The 18,374-nt window shown below is 44.9% G+C and overlaps 1 protein-coding gene across 1 annotated transcript; it reads left to right on the top strand.

Annotated features, from left to right (window-relative positions):
• The first annotated feature begins 1,685 nt into the window (after positions 1–1,685).
• On the top strand, positions 1,686–10,447 carry LOC144168414 (uncharacterized). The gene is made up of 3 exons (XM_077697409.1): positions 1,686–1,786; positions 9,474–9,514; positions 10,154–10,447. The coding sequence occupies exons 1-3, from the start codon at positions 1,686–1,688 to the stop codon at positions 10,423–10,425; spliced, it is 414 nt and encodes a 137-aa protein (XP_077553535.1). The 3' UTR covers positions 10,426–10,447.
• The last annotated feature ends 7,927 nt before the right edge of the window (positions 10,448–18,374 follow it).

The raw sequence follows: 18,374 nt of genomic DNA, 5'->3' as shown, positions 1-18,374 counted from the left end.
AAAAATTCCCCGCATTTCCCCGAGGGGAAGAATGTGAAAGTGCGAATGCACGAGTTGAATTTGCGTGGTTCGGTAATGTTCGCGAAACAGAGATCACACACACACACACAACTACAAAGAAAGAAAGATGCATTTATTCACAGACACCTATTTGTGTTGTCGTTGTACTTGATTGCTAGAGCGGATCTCAGCTTTGAAATTTCGTGTCAGTACTCCTTTAAGCAGGTGCATTAGCCCTTCTCACGCCCGATTCTTGGCCAATCCCCCACGTGGGTATGTGCCATGTCAGCGGCCAGGCAGCGCGCGCCCATCTCCCCCCGTTGCCAAGGAAGACGAGGAGATTCCTGGACAATCCCCCACGCGGGTATATGCCATGTCAGCGGCCAGGCGGCGCGCGCCCATCTCCACGTCGGCGGACATCGCCGGTGGACGCAGGTTCAGGGTCGCTTAAGAAGTGCATTGCACTTAAAACGACGCATTCAAAATGGCGCAGCATGGCTCGAACACGTGCGAGGTGAAAACCAAAATTAAAATCACAAAACTCCCGCTCATGTTGTTCCAAGCAGAACAAGAAACAAAAGATGGACAAACGGATGAGAGCTGCCCGAGGAGAAGGCGTGCGAGCTCTGCGAAGTCGGGAAAATTGAATTGTATGGAACAAAGCTTTGACCAATTCATCAAGAGAGGAGTGAGACATTGAGGGAAGAGCATGTGGAGTAATCGCAAAGAGCGTAGAATGGCGCCAAAGCCCCTCTGGCTAATCACTGCTTTGCACTTGATAGATTTCGTGTTGAGTGGAACTCATCATCATCCCACTGCAGGGCAAAGGCCTCTCCCATTATTCTCCAATTACCTCGGTCCTGTGCCAACTGTGACCAATTTATCCCCGCAAACTTCTTGATCTCATCTGCCCATCTAACTTTCTGCCGCCCCCTGCAACGCTTGCCTTCTCTAGGGATCCACTCTGTTACCCTTAATGACCAGCGGTTATCTTGCCTTCCCATTACATGCCCTGCCCCCGTCCATTTCTTCTTCTTAATTTCTACTAATATGTCTTTAACACCAGTTTGCTCCCTGACCCACTCCGCTCTCTCTTGTCCATTAATGTTACACCTATCATTTTCCGCTCCATTGCCCGCTGAGTCGTCCTCAATTTAAGTTTGACCCTCTTAGTGATCCTCCAGGTTTCTACCGCGTAGGTGAGTACCGGTAAGATGCAGCTGTCATACACTTTCTTCTTCAGCGACAATGGTAGGCTGCTATTCATTATCTGAGAATGTCTGCCATATGCACCCCACCCCATTCTGATCCTTCTAATTATCTCTGCCTCATGGTTGGGATCTGGGGTCCCAACTTGGCCTAAGTAGATATATTCGCTTACCACTTCCACTGCCTTGCCACCTATCTCAAACCTCCCATGAGTGGAACTGCTTTAACCTTTAAACTTGGGATCAAAAGATGTTCCTGCTGAAGCAGCGACACCTATTTTTTGATAAAAGAAGGCGCACGCGTCTAAACAGCGCATAAGCTGCTCATCCCGTAGCATGTGCATTGACTCGATTTTCACATTACCGCCCCAGGTTCATGTGACGGTGATGAAGCAACTCGACCTTATACGAATGCAGATAGACGATTATTGTACGGTACGCTGCTGAATAACAGAATTTTGACGCAAGAGTGCACACATGCATGAAGTTCCCCGCAAGCTCCAGGCGGACATGGATGAAAAGTACTATATAAAGTATGATATAGAGGCACTGAAGCTAACGGGGAAACTGCGTCAAAAGTGCGTCAAGACGTTAACTAGTGAGTCCAAAAGTGCGTCCAAAAGTGCGTCCAATCGATCGCCAATCTCCCAAAGACACAAATCGCAAACGAAGAACGAATTCATGCGACGATACTTTGCGCACTAAGTAAACGCATCTACGAGCGACCTAATGTGTACCGATGTGCGCTTTGTGAGATAAAGGCAGACTATTGCACCTCTTCTTCATGATAGATGCCGGTATTTTCTAAACTACAACGGTTCCTTTTTTCGCGATTTCCAAGTAACCCTTTTGACACAACGGAAGTCCGGTTCAATGAACGCGCCGTGTGTGCGCATATGTTATCACAAGTTTTCTTTCCACCATCTGGTCTATAGGCAAACGCATTAGTTTTTTAACTGGACGCCATTGGCCCTACTAATAAAGCTTTTGCTTTGAAAGAATAATTTCTCTGCTCGATATGGAAGGCAAGGGACAGTTTGCCGACGCAGGATCTTTCAGTTTTGTGGATAGCTATGGCTCCCGCACTCTCCCGTACAAGTTTGAATTTTTTTCGGTTGCCGCGATGACATAGGGTTGTACTGCATTCCTTCGCTATTTAAACTGGTCCAAGTTTGAGTTTTGTACGAACTATCAGCGGTTAGAGCTATTCTATGCTAGTGTGGTTGTTGCACACTATATATATACATTGATGGGCAACCGCATTTTAAAAAATGCTTGTTTAATCAAGGAACCAGCTCCATCGCGGTTCTTTATTTGTTGCAATCGTGTGTGGCTTGCGAGGTCTTCTTGGACCTTCTTTCGCGTGTCTGAATTCATGCCACAAAATAAGGTACTCAGAAAACTGGGTTACAGGAAGTCGCCGCGTCGGGTGGGTAACATACGTCAACCGACGTGCTACTGGTCGTCCCCGGGTCAGGGATTGATTAGAAGCGTGCATGCAGGCATTGCCCTGCGTTTCATGTCGGTTGCGAACGTGTTCACTGTCAAAAACCGATTGATAGCAGCACCCGACTGACGCTCACAAATAAGGCACAGCTACCTAAATGGGGACGAAGAAAAAAAAAGGGTAGTGTAATACAAGGAACTAGCAGAACAAATTTTTTTTAACTACAAGTCATAACTGACCCAAGTTAACTCATTATTCAATTTTAATATTAATTATTTTCGATGACATCACTATTAAACAGGATTTCTGGCGTCGTCTAGAAACACCTCCTACACAAACAGTAACTGATTGTCCTTTCGAGAACGCCAGCCGCTGGCTTCTTTTCATATCCTTGTGAAAAGAGAAGCAAACGCAAGAAGCGAAGTGGGGTCCTAGGCAGTTTGATCCAAGCCAACAGAAACGACGGTCTTTTTTAAAACTGACGACTTTCGTTATAATCGATCACATCACCGTTTTCTCGCAATGGCGTTACTCCTTAAATTATATTGTGGAATGCGTGCGCGAGCTCATGCACGCCTCTTCAAACAAATAAATGCCTGTCGAATGAAGCAAATTCCCCGTCCAATAACTACATAAGTTATTTTACGTTTGATTCCTAAACGAAGTAGCCTTTGTTCGGCTCGTTTGTTCTAAATGAGAAATTTCCCATGCCCATAAATGGTGATACCGAAGCTACATTTTCGCTGTGTTTCAGACGCGTGTCACTTAAAGGGATACTAAATGGGATGAGTAGATTACAATGCCCCGAATGCAAATACACCTCTCGCTGTAGTAGCAGTTGATTCATAACGCCGAAAATTCCGAAAGCGTGAAAACAGGAATCACCGCTCGATGCACTCTCACGCACTAGTTTTGTTGCATCAAGAACATTGTGTGCTGAAGCAGAGTGCTGGTGGAGATTGCCTAAAATTCTTTGCGAAATGAACACTTTTTAAGAGGGAAAATAACTCAAAATGTATGTGAAAACCCCAGCTTAGTTGATGTGTCTCAAAAAGGCACCAGACTTAGCCCTTGAGCCTTACTTAGGCCTTTTCTGTTGTTACAACTGCTGGTAATGTTTGTTTTAGTTGTTAAACCGGTTGAGTGTTTTGCCCACTTGCACGTATCGCTAAAAGACACGCACGAGGTCACACGAGAGTTATTTCCTTTTTTCGCAGTGTTTATTTATATCTGACAACTTGCCTATAAAACTGCGAGATTACTAGCGCCGTCGGCTCAATGCCATGTGCGGCATTCAGTCACCTTGCTGGCAAATCACGCTGGTAGTTTCTTCTGCTTTTCGTAAGTGACACCATGATTTCTATTAAAAATCCCTTAAGAGACTGAATGATAAGGGTGGTGACTCTTCAAGGTGGGTTACACGACCGTTTATATCACACCAATATTGAAAGGAAACAACACAATGAAGTGACAGCTGAAATACATACTTCTAAAGAAACAAACTTCGATTGATGCCGAACGAAGTCCTAGATAACTTCCAATAGTGTTATGTATGTTAAAACCAGAAACCATTCAGCCTTAGGTGCTCCGTAACTTAACGCCTCGGCCCGTGCCTTGCTGCGTGCCTTGAGAAGCTGGTAGAGTCGGCAGCTGTACACGTAGAAAACTCGGACATTGGTCCTCATTTGTTAAGCTAGGTGGTTTACGGTGAGAGAAAATATTGTGTAAATATAACGAGGTTAATGTTTGGTACGTTTTTATCTATAGTAGAACAAGTCAAGAATTGCACGCTGTCTGAAAGACTCCGTTTGGTGGAGCAACGCATGATGTTAGCGGACTTAAGGCTGTGAACTCGTACTTCCTGGTTTAGGTCCGCGATTGACCACTTTTCAAAGCCCTATGGTTAAAAATTCTTTAAAGCATAGCGTGTGTGGTGGCATAAGCGGATTTAAAACAGTGGAGCCAATCACAAACGGCGGTTGGTAGCCAGCATCTACCAGCCGGTTATCTACGTAATTATAGCTTCCGCATTATTGGTTAACTATGGCTACGACTCCCTGGCCGTAAGGTGCAGCACACGTAAACCCCTTCTGTCACCTGTAGTTGTCATTGTCTTCAATTTCACTGTGGCACAAAATATTTTATTGAATGGCTCCAGGTATACCCGCACATTTAGTTCCGTGCAAGTTATGGGAACACTTAGAAAAACAGCTCGTTCCTCTTAGCGTCAATATGACCTTCAAAGTCAGCCAAGGTTCAGTCAGTGCCTCGTGCGGTAGCGCAGTATAAGCGTCTACTCGTTTGTTCGTTAGAGGGGACGGGGGCGGGTTATTCACAAAGGAAGATAGAGGGAAAGAGTATGGATGCCTGCCATCAACAAATGCTTAAAGAAGACGCTGGCCAAATCCAAGTTCAGTGCGTGTTCGTGCCGACCGCGCCGGGGAGCGTCTATGTTTTTTTTGTCTTGCGGTCGTTTAGCGTGCTAGCCCAGTGCGCGCTCTTGGCGCGGCAAATAAGCTATGGCTCGACAAATGTCGTTTTATCGCCTTAAACCACGGCAAATTCATACCTAAACTCTGCGTAACCTCTCTGTCGGGAGCTACAAAGCTTCGCTGGTCATCCACCTTTCCAGAGAGGCATGGCTCGTGGCTTAGTCTCACACACGCACATTGACCGATACGGCGGACGTAGCGAAGACAATGGCTGCGTGAAATGATGCGACAGCAACAAGGCTATTGAACGTTACCGTAATAGGGTCGCTTTGAAGAACACTGTAAGCACTGAAGAGGACAAGCCCACTGAAGTATCCTATCCTGGCGATAAAAGTTCAGGGACGTACATAGCCCGTGTTTCCGGATGAACCTGCACATTCTTCATTAACGTTGATAACAGATTATGGCTAAGTATAAAAGACGCTTTGCTCCAACTTTAGCCATCCTTGGTACGTCGCCGAGATCACAGAGGTAGGTAAACTTCTCTGGAAACGTTAGGCGGCTTCGCACTCGGCCAGGTCGTTACTGAATTTCTGGTCAATAGCGCGGCCGCTATAACTTCGCCGCTTTGGTTACGTTTCAACCGTTGCCATTGGCATCTTGTGTATTTGTTTGTTGTTTATAATTTCCATACTGATTTATTATGACGTTCAACGCACCGACGCTACAAAGGCCGTTAGACCCTGGAGGTCTCGGGAATAATTTTGATCATCTGGGAGTCTTTAACGTGCCCCGAAATCTGGAACACACGGGCATTTTTGTTTTTCTTTCCCGCCAGAAAAGCAGCCGCAGTGGAATTGGCAACTAGTTTTTATAGCAATTATACAGTCGACTATGTTGCTGTTGATTTGTTTTAGGAACCTTAAAATAAATTTCCATAAACAAGGAGAACATTAACTGTTTGCGGGTGTGGAGATATTTAACTAGTTATATATCTAACAGCCGGGCTGTCTAAGCTTTTAGTTCCGACATCTAGTGTTACCAGAAAGCTCAGCCCAGCCTAGCGTACGTGAGCATGCGCCTCAAGAGGAGCGCCCGGTGTCGGTCAGCTTCGCGTGTGGCCTTGCGCCACGTGAGGAGCTTGCAAAAATACACAGCGCACGAGAGCCTGCGCCTAATGAGGAGCGCCTGGCGTCGGCCAGCTTGACCTTCCAGAGGACTCTTCCCATAGCTCGTGGCGGGATCTCTCGCGTGCTGTTCTCCTTGCCTGTTCACCTGATTTCGCGCCTGAAGTGGGGAGCATAGACATCGAGTTCATGCGACAGACGCCGAGTACGCGATGCCGGCTGCCGAGGGTTTTAGCGCGTCCTAACGCGGTTTCACATAGACTTGTGAAAGCATGCGGGCCAACCGATCCCGGTCTGCAAGAAATAGAGAACATTCAGCGGCAAGTTCGGAAATCTATGTGAGGTGAAATAGCGGGATCCACGACGAAGGGAAAGGGACCGCCAGCTCTGCTGTTTACCCACCCTTGCACCACTGTGCAAGCTACGTGATATTTTATTTTGCGATAATTGGGCCATGCAACGGCAAAGAGAAAAAAACATTGAGTAGTTCATTGTCAATCATACGTGCATTTTACTCTGACAGTAACACCTACGCGAAAAGAATATGCGCTCCGTGTTAAAAATGAGAAAGACCACAAGCTCGGCAACTCAGAAAGCCTCCATCGGTTTATGCCTCATCACCTTTCCCTTTTGATTTTTTTCACCATCCTATTTCACCTTTCACTCCTGGTGTTTTTTATGCCTCATATTTACATTGCTTAGACGAATGTAGACAATTTTTATGCGCTGCTTATTGTACATCAAAATATATGGAACCGGTGCACCCCTGTGGTGGCCTTGGGGGTCAGCAGCTTGTATATTCAGTGCGTGGCTATTTGCAAAGCACAACGGCGTAGCCATGTACAAGGTACTGCTATCATTTTTATGGGCATTGTTGGTGTTGTTTCGAAGCGGAAGGCTGAACACCTTCGTTATGGAGGTTTAAAGGTACCAAAAGCACTGTGGGCTGCTCAGTTACTTACCTCTTTTACGGGTAACTGAAGTTAGATCGACATAAGAAGTTGCTTCGGGGGAGCCAAACAATTTTTTTCTTCTCGTTGATGAGTACACAAAAACTGAGCAAGACATAATTCTTTTAGCTCCCACTCCTCCCTCCGCATATTTGTGTTTTTTACTACGTTATCCTTCCACGCATGTAGTCCGCGCATCCGCATTGTTGTTCGTAGTTTATTTTCACGGCCCCATTCGGCTCGGAAAGGCACTGGCGAAGCCTACAGTGGCGTCTCTAAGGTCTAAGGCCCGCCCTTTGCGGTTCAACATTCATAGCTTATAATAAATCTCCCGGAAAGTTTATAAAATGTATAATGACTGGCTTTATTGCGCCTGCAAATTTGTCTACATTTGGTGGTATCTTAATGTACTTGACAAACATTTGTTACGGGGTGTTTGGAACAAAAAAAAACTGCCGCGAGGCAGTTTTGTGTTAAAACCTCACACTAATCCATATTTCCTAGACAACCGGCACGTCACGATATAACAAAGTCAGTGTTCTCTGCCGGGCATTGAAGTAAAGCAAAATTGCATAATTTTGTTCCTTAATACTTTATTACTTTTAAAAGCTGTTAAAGGCGTTTCCACATTATTTACTCAAGGCTTTCTTTGTGTTGAGTAACGTTGAAGCAAAAAAAAACATTTTTTTTCACAGAAAAAAACACCATGCAGATGTTCATTTTCCTCGTTCTACTGGCCCTGACCACAACCCTGGGTGAGCCAATTGTGTAATATGCTTGTTTTTGGTCAGAGAATCGCTGCTTATACATATGTTTTGAAATGTGTTTGCTTTCATAATAAATTTCTGGTTACTCACACATTATCCTCGAAATTTAGTTCTCTAATCAGCTTTAGCAGCAGAATTTTCATTGAAAACGTAAGCAACAATTGTGAAATGACATTAACTGAAGTGAATTGCTATGTCTTGAGTTATTCATTTGGAATTAAAGCAAGTGATTTATAATTATACAGACATCCTCGTAAGACGTCTAGTTTTCCAATATTCTGGCGAACCCAATTCCGAGTTTAAAAACAGAAACAATATGAAATAAAGTATTTGAAGGGAAATATCTCTTCAGGAAGTTATTTGAGATAGCAATGAAATCCCATGAGTGATGGCTCTCTGTGTTTCCTAGAACCACTTACTAGCTGACCAGTAACTGTTAAGGAGCTGAGGACCTGGCAATGGATTGCCATTCAGTCTTAACTAAAACTCTGCGAGGAAGTTTCTGGACAGCGTTGAACAAAATACTGAGCTCAGTAAACATCGAAATACCGTGCAATTTCTGGATGGGTAGCAGTCACATATTAAAAAAGGAGTTTATAATTACGTTTCATGTGCATTTTATCGCGGTGGGGAAAACGAAGGTAACCCGATAATAGAGCACATTGACCGACTTGTACTTATGGTTTTTAGAGTTAAAAGAAAGTAAAACGTCTAGAAATACCTAACGCTAATTCTTGTCTTTTGCCTTCTTTTTTCATATTGCTTGTGACGCCAGATGCCACCCTTGTGTAAGTATTCGTTTTTCATATGCTAGGAATCAGAAACCACATGCAGATGAAATCTGAGCCCATGAGAACCAGACTGCTGTCTCCGTTGCATTTTTGCAGAACCTTTGGAAGTCGTAAGAACAAGATAGCTTCAAGCCTGTACACCCGTCTCAAACTACCTTTACGCACCCGATGACGAAAAGAGGAGCGCTTATTTCCTTACCTAAAGCCTAGTTCTTTGCGCGCGTGGTAGTGCAGGCAGTTTTTACTAGGCCATGTACAGATAGCATCGCCATAGATATTCTCACGGCCAAGAGGTTCAAATCTAGTATTTCCTAAACCATGCAATCAAGTGCCTGTGTATCCACCTTACTATTTCGGCTGCTCGACTTCCAGCGAGGTAGCCCTCCCGAAGACCTCATTCGTCAAGTGGCCCAAGAATCTTTACTAAGCGCAGGATGCGGGTTTTAGCAAAACTTGGTAAAACACTGGTGTATAAACCAGGACAAGTTGGTTCATTATTGACGCACAAAACAGTGAAAACACGCAATAAAATACGAAAACAGCGACAGGCACGGTATCGACAAGTTAAAGCAGCATTTGAGTGACATCACCGGCCACGATCATACTTTTGTAATCGGATAAAATATTTAAAGCGTTAATCAAATGTTCACTCGACCGGGTGACGTGTTCTACAAAAATGGCTGATCCATAGAGTAGAACGGCGTCCGTAATTTAGTCTAAGAAACTTAATTTTATTCGTTTTGTTTTCCAGACAAGAAGCTGGTGGAGTCGAAGGGGACAAGCTTCAAAAGGGTAAAAATCTGATTGTACCTACGTCCTAATATTTCAGTCACACGCCCACATTGAACGAAAAATGTTGCAAATAAAAGATAGGAAGATTTTTTTTATCAGCGGTAAAATATTTTCGCGACGAATGATGCTACATTTTGATTGCTAAAAAATTAAACAGCTCGGAAAGGTTCCAGGAATATCCAGACCTAGCTATCGTACCACGATTGTTATCGTGGGGCGATAGGCGATAGAGAGGGGAAGAAAAGGGGAAGACAGAGCACAGTTGATCAAACGACCAAAGCCGATAAAAATAAATGTCGTTACACATGGACGACCTTTAGTTGATAATGGGTTGCTTGGCAGGGGCATCGCAAAACCGCTGATTGTAGGCTGGATGGTGAACAGTGGGAGAGAGTGCGCATTAATGCATTGCGACCTTGCGGCATCGCGTTTTCACCGAAAAGGAGTCACCCATACTGGAGGGCTTTATTCTGTCGTTCCTTTACCCCCAGCTCCTTTGCCTCCGTAAATGCATTTATCTGTCTAGGGAGAAAAATTTACGTATGATATATTTGTAGAGCTGGGTAGGTTGTTGTAAGTTTGTTTTAATCACTAACGCACTTCATGTTGAATTCACTGCATTCTTAATGAAATGTGCAGGGTTCGAGCCCACGGCTTTGAAGGGTATGGGCCAAAAGATTGAGTCCCTCGGCAAACTGCTCCAGGGTGACGTTTCCTTGAGCACGCCGGAGGAACGCGAGAGCACTATGGAAGCCATCAAGGCTCTGAAAATGTTCCAAGAGGAACCCGAGGAAGGCAGCGAGGAATACTTCATCATGCTCATTGCCCAGGCTATCATCGCCGGAGTACTTATTGGTGGAGCATCTGCGGGAATCAAGTACGGGGTTGAGAGTTTGCAGAACGGAAAATAAAGAGAATTCGTTTTAGAACAAATGTGTCTGTTAGCAATCGTTTTAGGCACACAAAGCGATCTGCATGTACCCACGAAGGTCCAACAACCAAGAAGCGTTTTCCGAAACCAGGAGAGATGTGCAAGGATAAGCTTTCATTTAGTTTCCGCTACCGTTGCCAGGCTGCTTCGCAAATATTGTTGTAGTCGAAGCAGCATATCCGCTCACGTTGATAAAAAAAACGGTTTCGCGGCACCCTGGACACCATACGGAAGTGCAACTGCTGACTCCATGCCAGGTCTACAACGTATAAAGCACAGAGTCCCCGTCAACAGGATATGTAAACATTTTTAAAACTCTTGGGCGGCAGTTCAATAGAAACGGCCGTTTTGCTCGTTTCCAATAAGTCCCTTCAGACGCAGGGGTGCCACATCTTCACATTCCTAGGCGCCACGTCTTGAGCCTAGTCCCTCAGTTTTTGGAGGACTCACTCTCTCTCGAAACCTGGTTTTCGTGAATTCTTTTGAACTTGGAAAACCGGTTCTATGTTGGAAAGCCGAGTACATATGGAGTATGTTGCTCCTAACATACTCGACATGTTCTAACACCGTCGTCTGAGCCGTGGCGCTTGCTAGCAAATGCGCACGGCCCTCTGAGAAGGCTGCACAGGACTAGAGAAGGTGAAGCAAGTTGGTTGCCTCGTTGCTGCCACAGTGGGGGTACCTGAGTAAGGAGGAACGTCTTGTGTTCGTTCACTTCGAACTTATTAACTGACTTACTAACGACTAGCCTCCTGGTTAGCTCAGTTGGTAGAGCGACTGCTCCTGTTAAGCAGTGGTCCCGGGTTCGAATCCTGGACCAGGACGAATTTTTCTTCAACTGCGAAGTTTCTGAGAAAGCTGTATAGCTTTCCTTTGTAGCCGTATGGCTGCATTTAGATGGATGTCAAACTTTCCTTCAGAGAAACTTACTCCACCTTGGGGATTGCCCCTAAATCTGGTCGATTAACACCTGTCCTTCACTTCGAGTTGTTGATCAATTCGCTTTCGCGCTGCTAACGACTAGCCTCCTGGTTAGCTCAGTTGGTACAGCGATTGCTCCGGTTAAGCAGTGGTCCCGGGTGCGAATCCTGGACCAGGACGAATTTTTCTTCAACTGCGAAGTTTCTGAGAAAGCTGTATAGCTTTCCTTTGTAGCCGTATGGCTGCATTTAGGTGGATGTCAAACTTTCCTTCACAGAGCAATCATTTCGGGCAAAAAAAATCGCTCTGCACGCAGTACAAAAGTTGCGACCCACAAAGGTACCGTAAAAAAAACCTCCGTCGCATGCCCCCGCGCTAGGGACACGAGTAAATGCAGAGCATTGGGGGTGGTCACGTGACGTAGGTTGTGGTAGTTGGCAGTGGTAGTTGTAGTTGTTGTCGTAGGGGTTGGGTAGTTGGGTTGCGAGACGAGAGAGAGAGAGAGAGATGTAAGCACGTAACGTGTTATTTATTGCCATCGTTTGCACCCCACCAACTCTACGGGGCAATCGGTTGGATCTTTATTATTATTCTTTTCTTTCCTTTCTTTTCTTTCTTATTATCCCTCTCGGGAGGGCAGTGCGCCATCGTTGAAGTTCATAAGCGATGGAAGCAACACCTTCAACCAGTTCCGCGACGCGAGCCAACGTCAGCGTTGCAGTACCAGTTCAAGACACCGTGCCATCCTCTTCATCGACGGCGGCAGAAGACAAGGCGGCGAGACGGCGCGCTGCCGACGCCGAACGCAAGCGTCTGAAGCGCGCTGCCGATGCCGAAATTCGTGCACGAGAAGCCGCGGCCAAACGTCAACGTCGGGCCGCGGATCCTTCGCTCGGGCAACGAGTATATTCGTAGGGCTTGCAGTAGAGGGAGAGGAGGTAGCACCTGCTGCTGCAACGCCTCTTTCAACGCTGGAGCACGCGCATGCGCGCCCGCACCTGTTGTTGAGAGCGAGGAGGAGCGGGGGAGGGCTGGCTGGCTGCGGACGCCGAGTTACGGACGCATAACATCGTGAGTTAAAGAAATGCTCTGCATTTAAAATGACCTGGGCCCAGAAAGAAGGGCAAATAAGAAGAAGCAAGGTGTTTTACTTCGTTTACCCGTTTCTGCCTACTTTACAAATATTGCGGGTAACGTAACAACAGATTCACCCGCGAGGGTAAAATCGAGCCGGCTAGCCTACACCGTGAAAGCTATACGCAGGTGCTACTACTGACTCGAAACCAACCATACAACTTTTGCAGCATAGAGATCCCATATACAGAGCATGCCAGGGCTGCTTACGTCTAGTCCAGCAACTTAATAAACCCGGCCTCAGTGTTCGGTTCCAGTAGCCACCTCTGCACGGAGGAATGCTGGGAAACGAAACCGCTGACAAGTTAGCCCGAGACGCGCATTTATATATGTACTCGCTTGTTAAAAATGTTACCAGACGAACAGTGGATTTTGAAGACGAGCAGCCTCGAACATTGTAGGTTGCTTTAACGAACACGTTACCAACCATACCATAGCACAGGAACAAAACAAATAGAGGCGCCATTGCGTTTACACATTCACAAACATTCAGCATGAACACCGGCGTGGCGTTTTAAGTTAAATATTACATCATCGCAGCTGTTTCAACCCTTTGATATAACCCTTCCTTCAGTTTTTTTTTTCATCGGCTGCAAAAAACATGCGATGGAGCGGTCCGCTTTGTTTTAAAAATTTTGTAGGCGAGCCACCCCGCATGCTTCTTTGTAGGGCGTTATATTGCCGAACCGTCTGTAGATTCCTAAACGGGACATATGTTGTGCCTACTCTCCCGTTTTCTAACGACCCAAGGCTTCTTGACAGTTGGTGGTTTCCGCGAATAGTGGTACCGCAAAAGCTGCTCGGCCAGGATTCGTTGTTGGAACAACTTACTAGGTTGATCCGCATTCTCACTCACTCACTCACTCACTCACTCACTCACTCACTCACTCACTCACTCACTCACTCACTCACTCACTCACTCACTCACTCACTCACTCACTCACTCACTCACTCACTCACTCACTCACTCACTCACTCACTCACTCACTCACTCACTCACTCACTCACTCACTCACTCACTAAGACATTGCCTTCACTGTTTATCTATAGTCGTCATCTTCACCATCATAATCATCATCGAATGTGTGTACATTGCAGAAAAAAGGCCTTTTCTATAGGCCTCCGAAGTCCACTGTGCTGCCATGTTCGGGCAGTTCTTTGCCACCGAATTTGCTCATTTCCTGCTGGTATCGAATTCATGATGTCTACCTATATCTAGCCCCGTCTTTTCATAGCCACTGTTTATCTGGTGGTCGGCCGATCGGCATTTTTTTCTCTTGATATTCCCAGGCCGACTCCAGCTCTACCTGTATATTCGAGCTTTATGAATTTGACCTGAGTTTATTCCCTGATGCAAGATGCTTGTTTTTAATACTTAGCATTGCTGAATGGTATAGCTCAAGTTTTCGTTTCATAAGTTTTTCCCTCTTAAGTCATAACGCTGGGAGTACTTATTGAATTTATGTCATTCTTTTCAGAGACAAATAGCCTAGCGTTGTTTATTTGATAGCGGTTGCTTATTGAACCCGCCATTACTAATTCAGAGCGTGCTTTTTTTCTCTGTATTGAGGTGAGCATTGAACGCATGCCCATGCAACTTTTGCGGAAAGCGCCGGTTGTCTAAATAAACACCTGGCGACTCTATAGTTGGATTAGCACACGCGGGCAGTATATTAGAACTTCTTGTTCTGGGTGTAATTTTAATTGGGTGTGGATGGGCTGGGGGTATTTTCGTCGGGGTGAACAGCATTGTGGGACTGAGAAAAATGCAGAGAAGAACTTCCCCACACAAGTCCAGACTTTCCAATATCCTCCCTCAAACACAGATAAACGCATGCTATAAATGCGAAAATTCGGTCATCCTATTTTATGCAACGTGGGACGTGACTATCATCTCGACTGCTGTAAACAAAACCACATATTCAGCAAGGCTATGAGAGGCAAACGGCCATGTGTTCGAGATTTAGGGGCACGTTAAAGATTCCCTGGTGGTCGAAATTAATCCGCAGCTCTCCACTACGGCAGGCCTCATTGTCTGTGTAACGTCGGCGTGTTAAACCTCAAAATAAATCAAGTCAATTAGGTCTAGCGATCTCCGACTCTTCTGTAAGTAAGAGGGAAACCGGAGAGAAGAATCCGGGCCCCTAAAAAGAGGGCACCCCCGCCTAGTTCAATTGCAGCACTTCTTTTTTTTCTATTGATGTTTTCTCTCTCTCTCTCTCTCTCTCTCTCTCTCTCTCTCTCTCTCTGACTCTACCATTTGAACAAATCGACATAAGAAAATATCCAAAAGTTATGTAAGTTTTGTCCAGCAAGAAACTTCCTACAGGTATGGTCGCCGATTCGACAGCTACTTTGCTTAATACTGCCTACCCCATGTTGAACTTGATCAAAGACATCACGCAGCCAAGTTGCCCACCAACGCGACCAAGGGTTCCTCACGTGGTCTTAAGCACTTTTTAATATAGCCGCTAATTATCATTCTACGTATGAAGGTGAGAGAGGAAGAATAAACTTTTATTTAATTCAACAGGGGGGATTGTACTGAAGCTTGAAGGCGGTGGCTTTAATCCAAGATGCCTTGATGCAAGGTTGTAAGCAATCGTCATTTCTTGATCGTCATCCCAGGCCACATTGTTCCTGATAGCGCGAAGGTGTAAGCATTCTAGAAACTGGTTATCCAAGTAACATCAGCATATTAATAGCATGTGCGAGTACCGCACGTATGCAATGAAGATAACACCAGCATCATCTGATACAGCAGTCAGGAACCCGTCAAAGGCATTCAAATGTCTGGTTGCTTGCGAGAACAGCATCTGGAGGCTGGTCTCTATTTAATATATTGTCTGCTGCATTAAGTGGCGAGAGCTTACAATTCAGTATTTTGTTGTTTTTTTGCAAATAGTTAAAATATATAAAAAACATGATGTCATCCCTTGTAAAATGAAGTTTTCCACATTTTTTTTTGCACCTGCACTTTCCCAGTGCCTAAAATATGGGGAAGGTTCTCTCTTACTATTAGAGGGTTTTACCCTCCGTAGTCTCCTGAAAAAATAAAAATGGCCGAGTTCCTGCTTACTTCATTGCAACTGTCATTAGAACGATGATAGTATTACGCTGCCCTGGCCAAGTAACCCCCTTTTTTTCCTTCCCTGCCTGAACAAACGTAATGCTTGTTCAATTTATTTTCGTTTTTTTCTGAGGGTGTATTGGGCGCGCACGACCTGCTGGAACCTTTTGTTTCTGCTGTTTATGCGGAAGCTGGAGACTACATGTTTGGTTTGTGTTTGCTTTTATCTAGCCTCACTGTGGTGCTGTTTTCAGCTCCCTTTTTTTAATTTCTATCGTTGAAACGAATCCAGCATGTATTGTTAGCTTAAAGAACGCTGGTAAATTTGGTTATGTACTTTAGTTTTGCCTGAACTGAGCCTGACATTTTGTTTTCTCTGAATGTGTCTACATGCATGATCCATGGACGGTTCGGAACTGTGTTGCCTACATACATGTCGTGGTCAAGTATTCTTTAACCTGGTTTCTGGTTAGTCCTCCGCTGAGTCGACAGAAAAACCGGCTGGCACAATAAAATTTTCGCGCTTAGGGGCCTCAGGATCGACTACAGTCATTAGAAATACCGCGCTATATGTACAGAACATAAGTGCCCTCCCATACCATGATGAGACTGTATGTTCGTCCCTATCTGTCTAGTTTTATTGCTCCGCGTTTCTAACTTTACGGCGAAAGCATCAACGCCCCAATTCGCAAAATGTGGCTCCCGGCGTCGGCGTTACCTAGAGATGGTATGAAAAATGGCCGACAGGGCAAACAGAATGAAAGCAAAAAAAAAAAAAATGGTAGGTCTGGAATTAGAACCGGGGTCTTAAAGAATGCGAGTCTAACAAACACCTTTGCACCACCGCGGAGCCCTGCCTTTAGCAATCAAAAAGTGGATCTAGGGGATGCGCTGTGCCCTTCTGCTTAAGAAATTGGGCTAGTCATTTTTATTGAGGGCTTCAAAAGAAATATGACCATGCTATTTATAAAAGTAACAAAGAAAACTTGCGCTAATAGCGAATATGTGGTTAATACAAGGCGAAGAGGGCAGCAAACGAAAAAATAAAAACAACCCCCTCTGTGGGAACGCGCAAATACCCCAATAAAAAAAAAAGAAAAAGAAAATAAACGATAAAACCAAAATGACGCAAAGGGAATATGACCATGGCGATGGTAATCAAGAGGACACCATCACAGCACTGGAGGCCCACAGAAATGTTTGCATCACGCTACCTATGACATAGCAAAGCTTGTTTGGGCTTGCAGTGTATACGTAGGTCAAAGAAGGACGTTTGACTTGGTCTTCCAGTGTTAATAAGAACAAAACGACGCAAAGCATCAAGGACATGTACATGATAATAGCAGGTCAGAATCTTCCCGAATGGATGCATACATGCGTAATTTGAGCAGGCTAACTTTAAACCCAGCGAAACACTTGTAACCGAGTAGGGTATGTGTGCTCGTAAAAAGGGCGATTGTCAAAGCCGGCAAGTCACAGTATTAGAGAGAATAAATGACGCAATCTGAAAAAGGTAATGAGGACTGAAATGAAAACACAATAACCCCGCTGGACACATTTCTCTACGTCAGTGCTGTCTTGACTGCGATGGACTCTGAAGCGTTTGTCCCCCTTGAAGCTGTGAAACTTGCTCGCCCATAGAAGTAAACTTCAGAAGAAGATGCAAGGAAACACAAAAATACAGCATAACCAGTGGCTATGGAAGGGGGTGGTCAGAAGGGGGGGTCAATATCCTCTCCCCTTTCCAGGTTTTTAAAACGAAGGCGCCCAGCTCCCTCTGGTCTTGGCACGATTAGACAAATTACGGGCTTAAAACAAAATGATAAACACTGGCTGGAGTGGTCGAAAGCGCGAGGCTCAATACGACTGAGTCATTTGGCCAGAACGTCGGACCCGTCTGCCAAATTTAGTCGTTACATATTACCCTATTCGCCTTATTTGTTTTCTTGTAAGTTGTTACTAGTCCTCAGGTGGTCAAAATGTATCCGGAGCCTTCCACTACGGCGGTACTCATAGCTCAGGTGTGGCTTCGGCGTGCTAAACCCCACAATCAATCAATCAATCAATCAATCAATCAATCAATCAATCAATCAATCAATCAATCAATCAATCAATCAATCAATCAATCAATCAATCAATCAATCAATTGATCAATCAATCAATCAATCAACGAATAAATAAAGAAAAATAGATAAATAAATAAACTTGTTATTGATGCATAACTAACACTAGAGTTTTGCTGTTTTGTAAGGACGAGTGAATAATTTTCTTCCCGTAGTTTTCTCTGGTAAGTTGCTTTCGGCTATATCATGCGTGAAGGCCTACACTGCAGTTGGAGTGCCACGCAGAGTGAAAGACTGCTCCTTCCTTTCCAAACAAATAAGAACTTTCATTATTAAAATACACAGGACATTTCAAATCGGTAAAGAGCTGTTAATTTAAAAAATGTTGTTTGGTTCAAGGTACAGATCTAAATGCCAAAACAGACCTATCCGAAAAAAATATATATATTTCAGAAGCCGGAAGTAAATGCGCTCTAGTTTCTAAAACCACAAAATCATAATTATGGATTGGTTTGAGCCCCCTTTCTCCCACAGCCACCGCTTTGAAAACACTACCGACACATCTGCAACCTCAGCGTTCCGCTGCACTCCTACCGATAAAGCTCCCTCTGTTGGCGGGGGCGCACTGATGCCTTTCGTAGTTATTCCCAGGCTTTCGTTCCGCAAAACCCGTCGATTTTTGGAAGGGCCCAGGCATGTAACATGTTCTCGCCAAAACTGGTCTTTGCAATACAAATTATT

This window comes from Haemaphysalis longicornis, unplaced genomic scaffold, assembly GCF_048455015.1.
Source record: "Haemaphysalis longicornis isolate Haplotype H1 unplaced genomic scaffold, Haemaphysalis longicornis Haplotype H1 scaffold_2, whole genome shotgun sequence".
In the NCBI taxonomy this organism is placed as follows: domain Eukaryota; kingdom Metazoa; phylum Arthropoda; class Arachnida; order Ixodida; family Ixodidae; genus Haemaphysalis; species Haemaphysalis longicornis.
The sequence above is the reverse complement of the archived record's forward strand: the minus strand, read 5'-3'. Positions and strand labels throughout refer to the sequence as shown.

What these genes read in the sequence shown, in the direction of transcription:
- LOC144168414 (XM_077697409.1), top strand. Translation starts at nt 1,686, where the DNA reads ATGCATGAAGTTCCCCGCAAGCTCCAGGCGGACATGGATGAAAAGTAC. An exon ending in ACGGGGAAACTGCGTCAAAA is followed by an intron (nt 1,787 to 9,473) that starts GTGCGTCAAGAC and finishes TTTGTTTTCCAG; the next exon opens with ACAAGAAGCTGGTGGAGTCG. An exon ending in AGGGGACAAGCTTCAAAAGG is followed by an intron (nt 9,515 to 10,153) that starts GTAAAAATCTGA and finishes TGAAATGTGCAG; the next exon opens with GGTTCGAGCCCACGGCTTTG.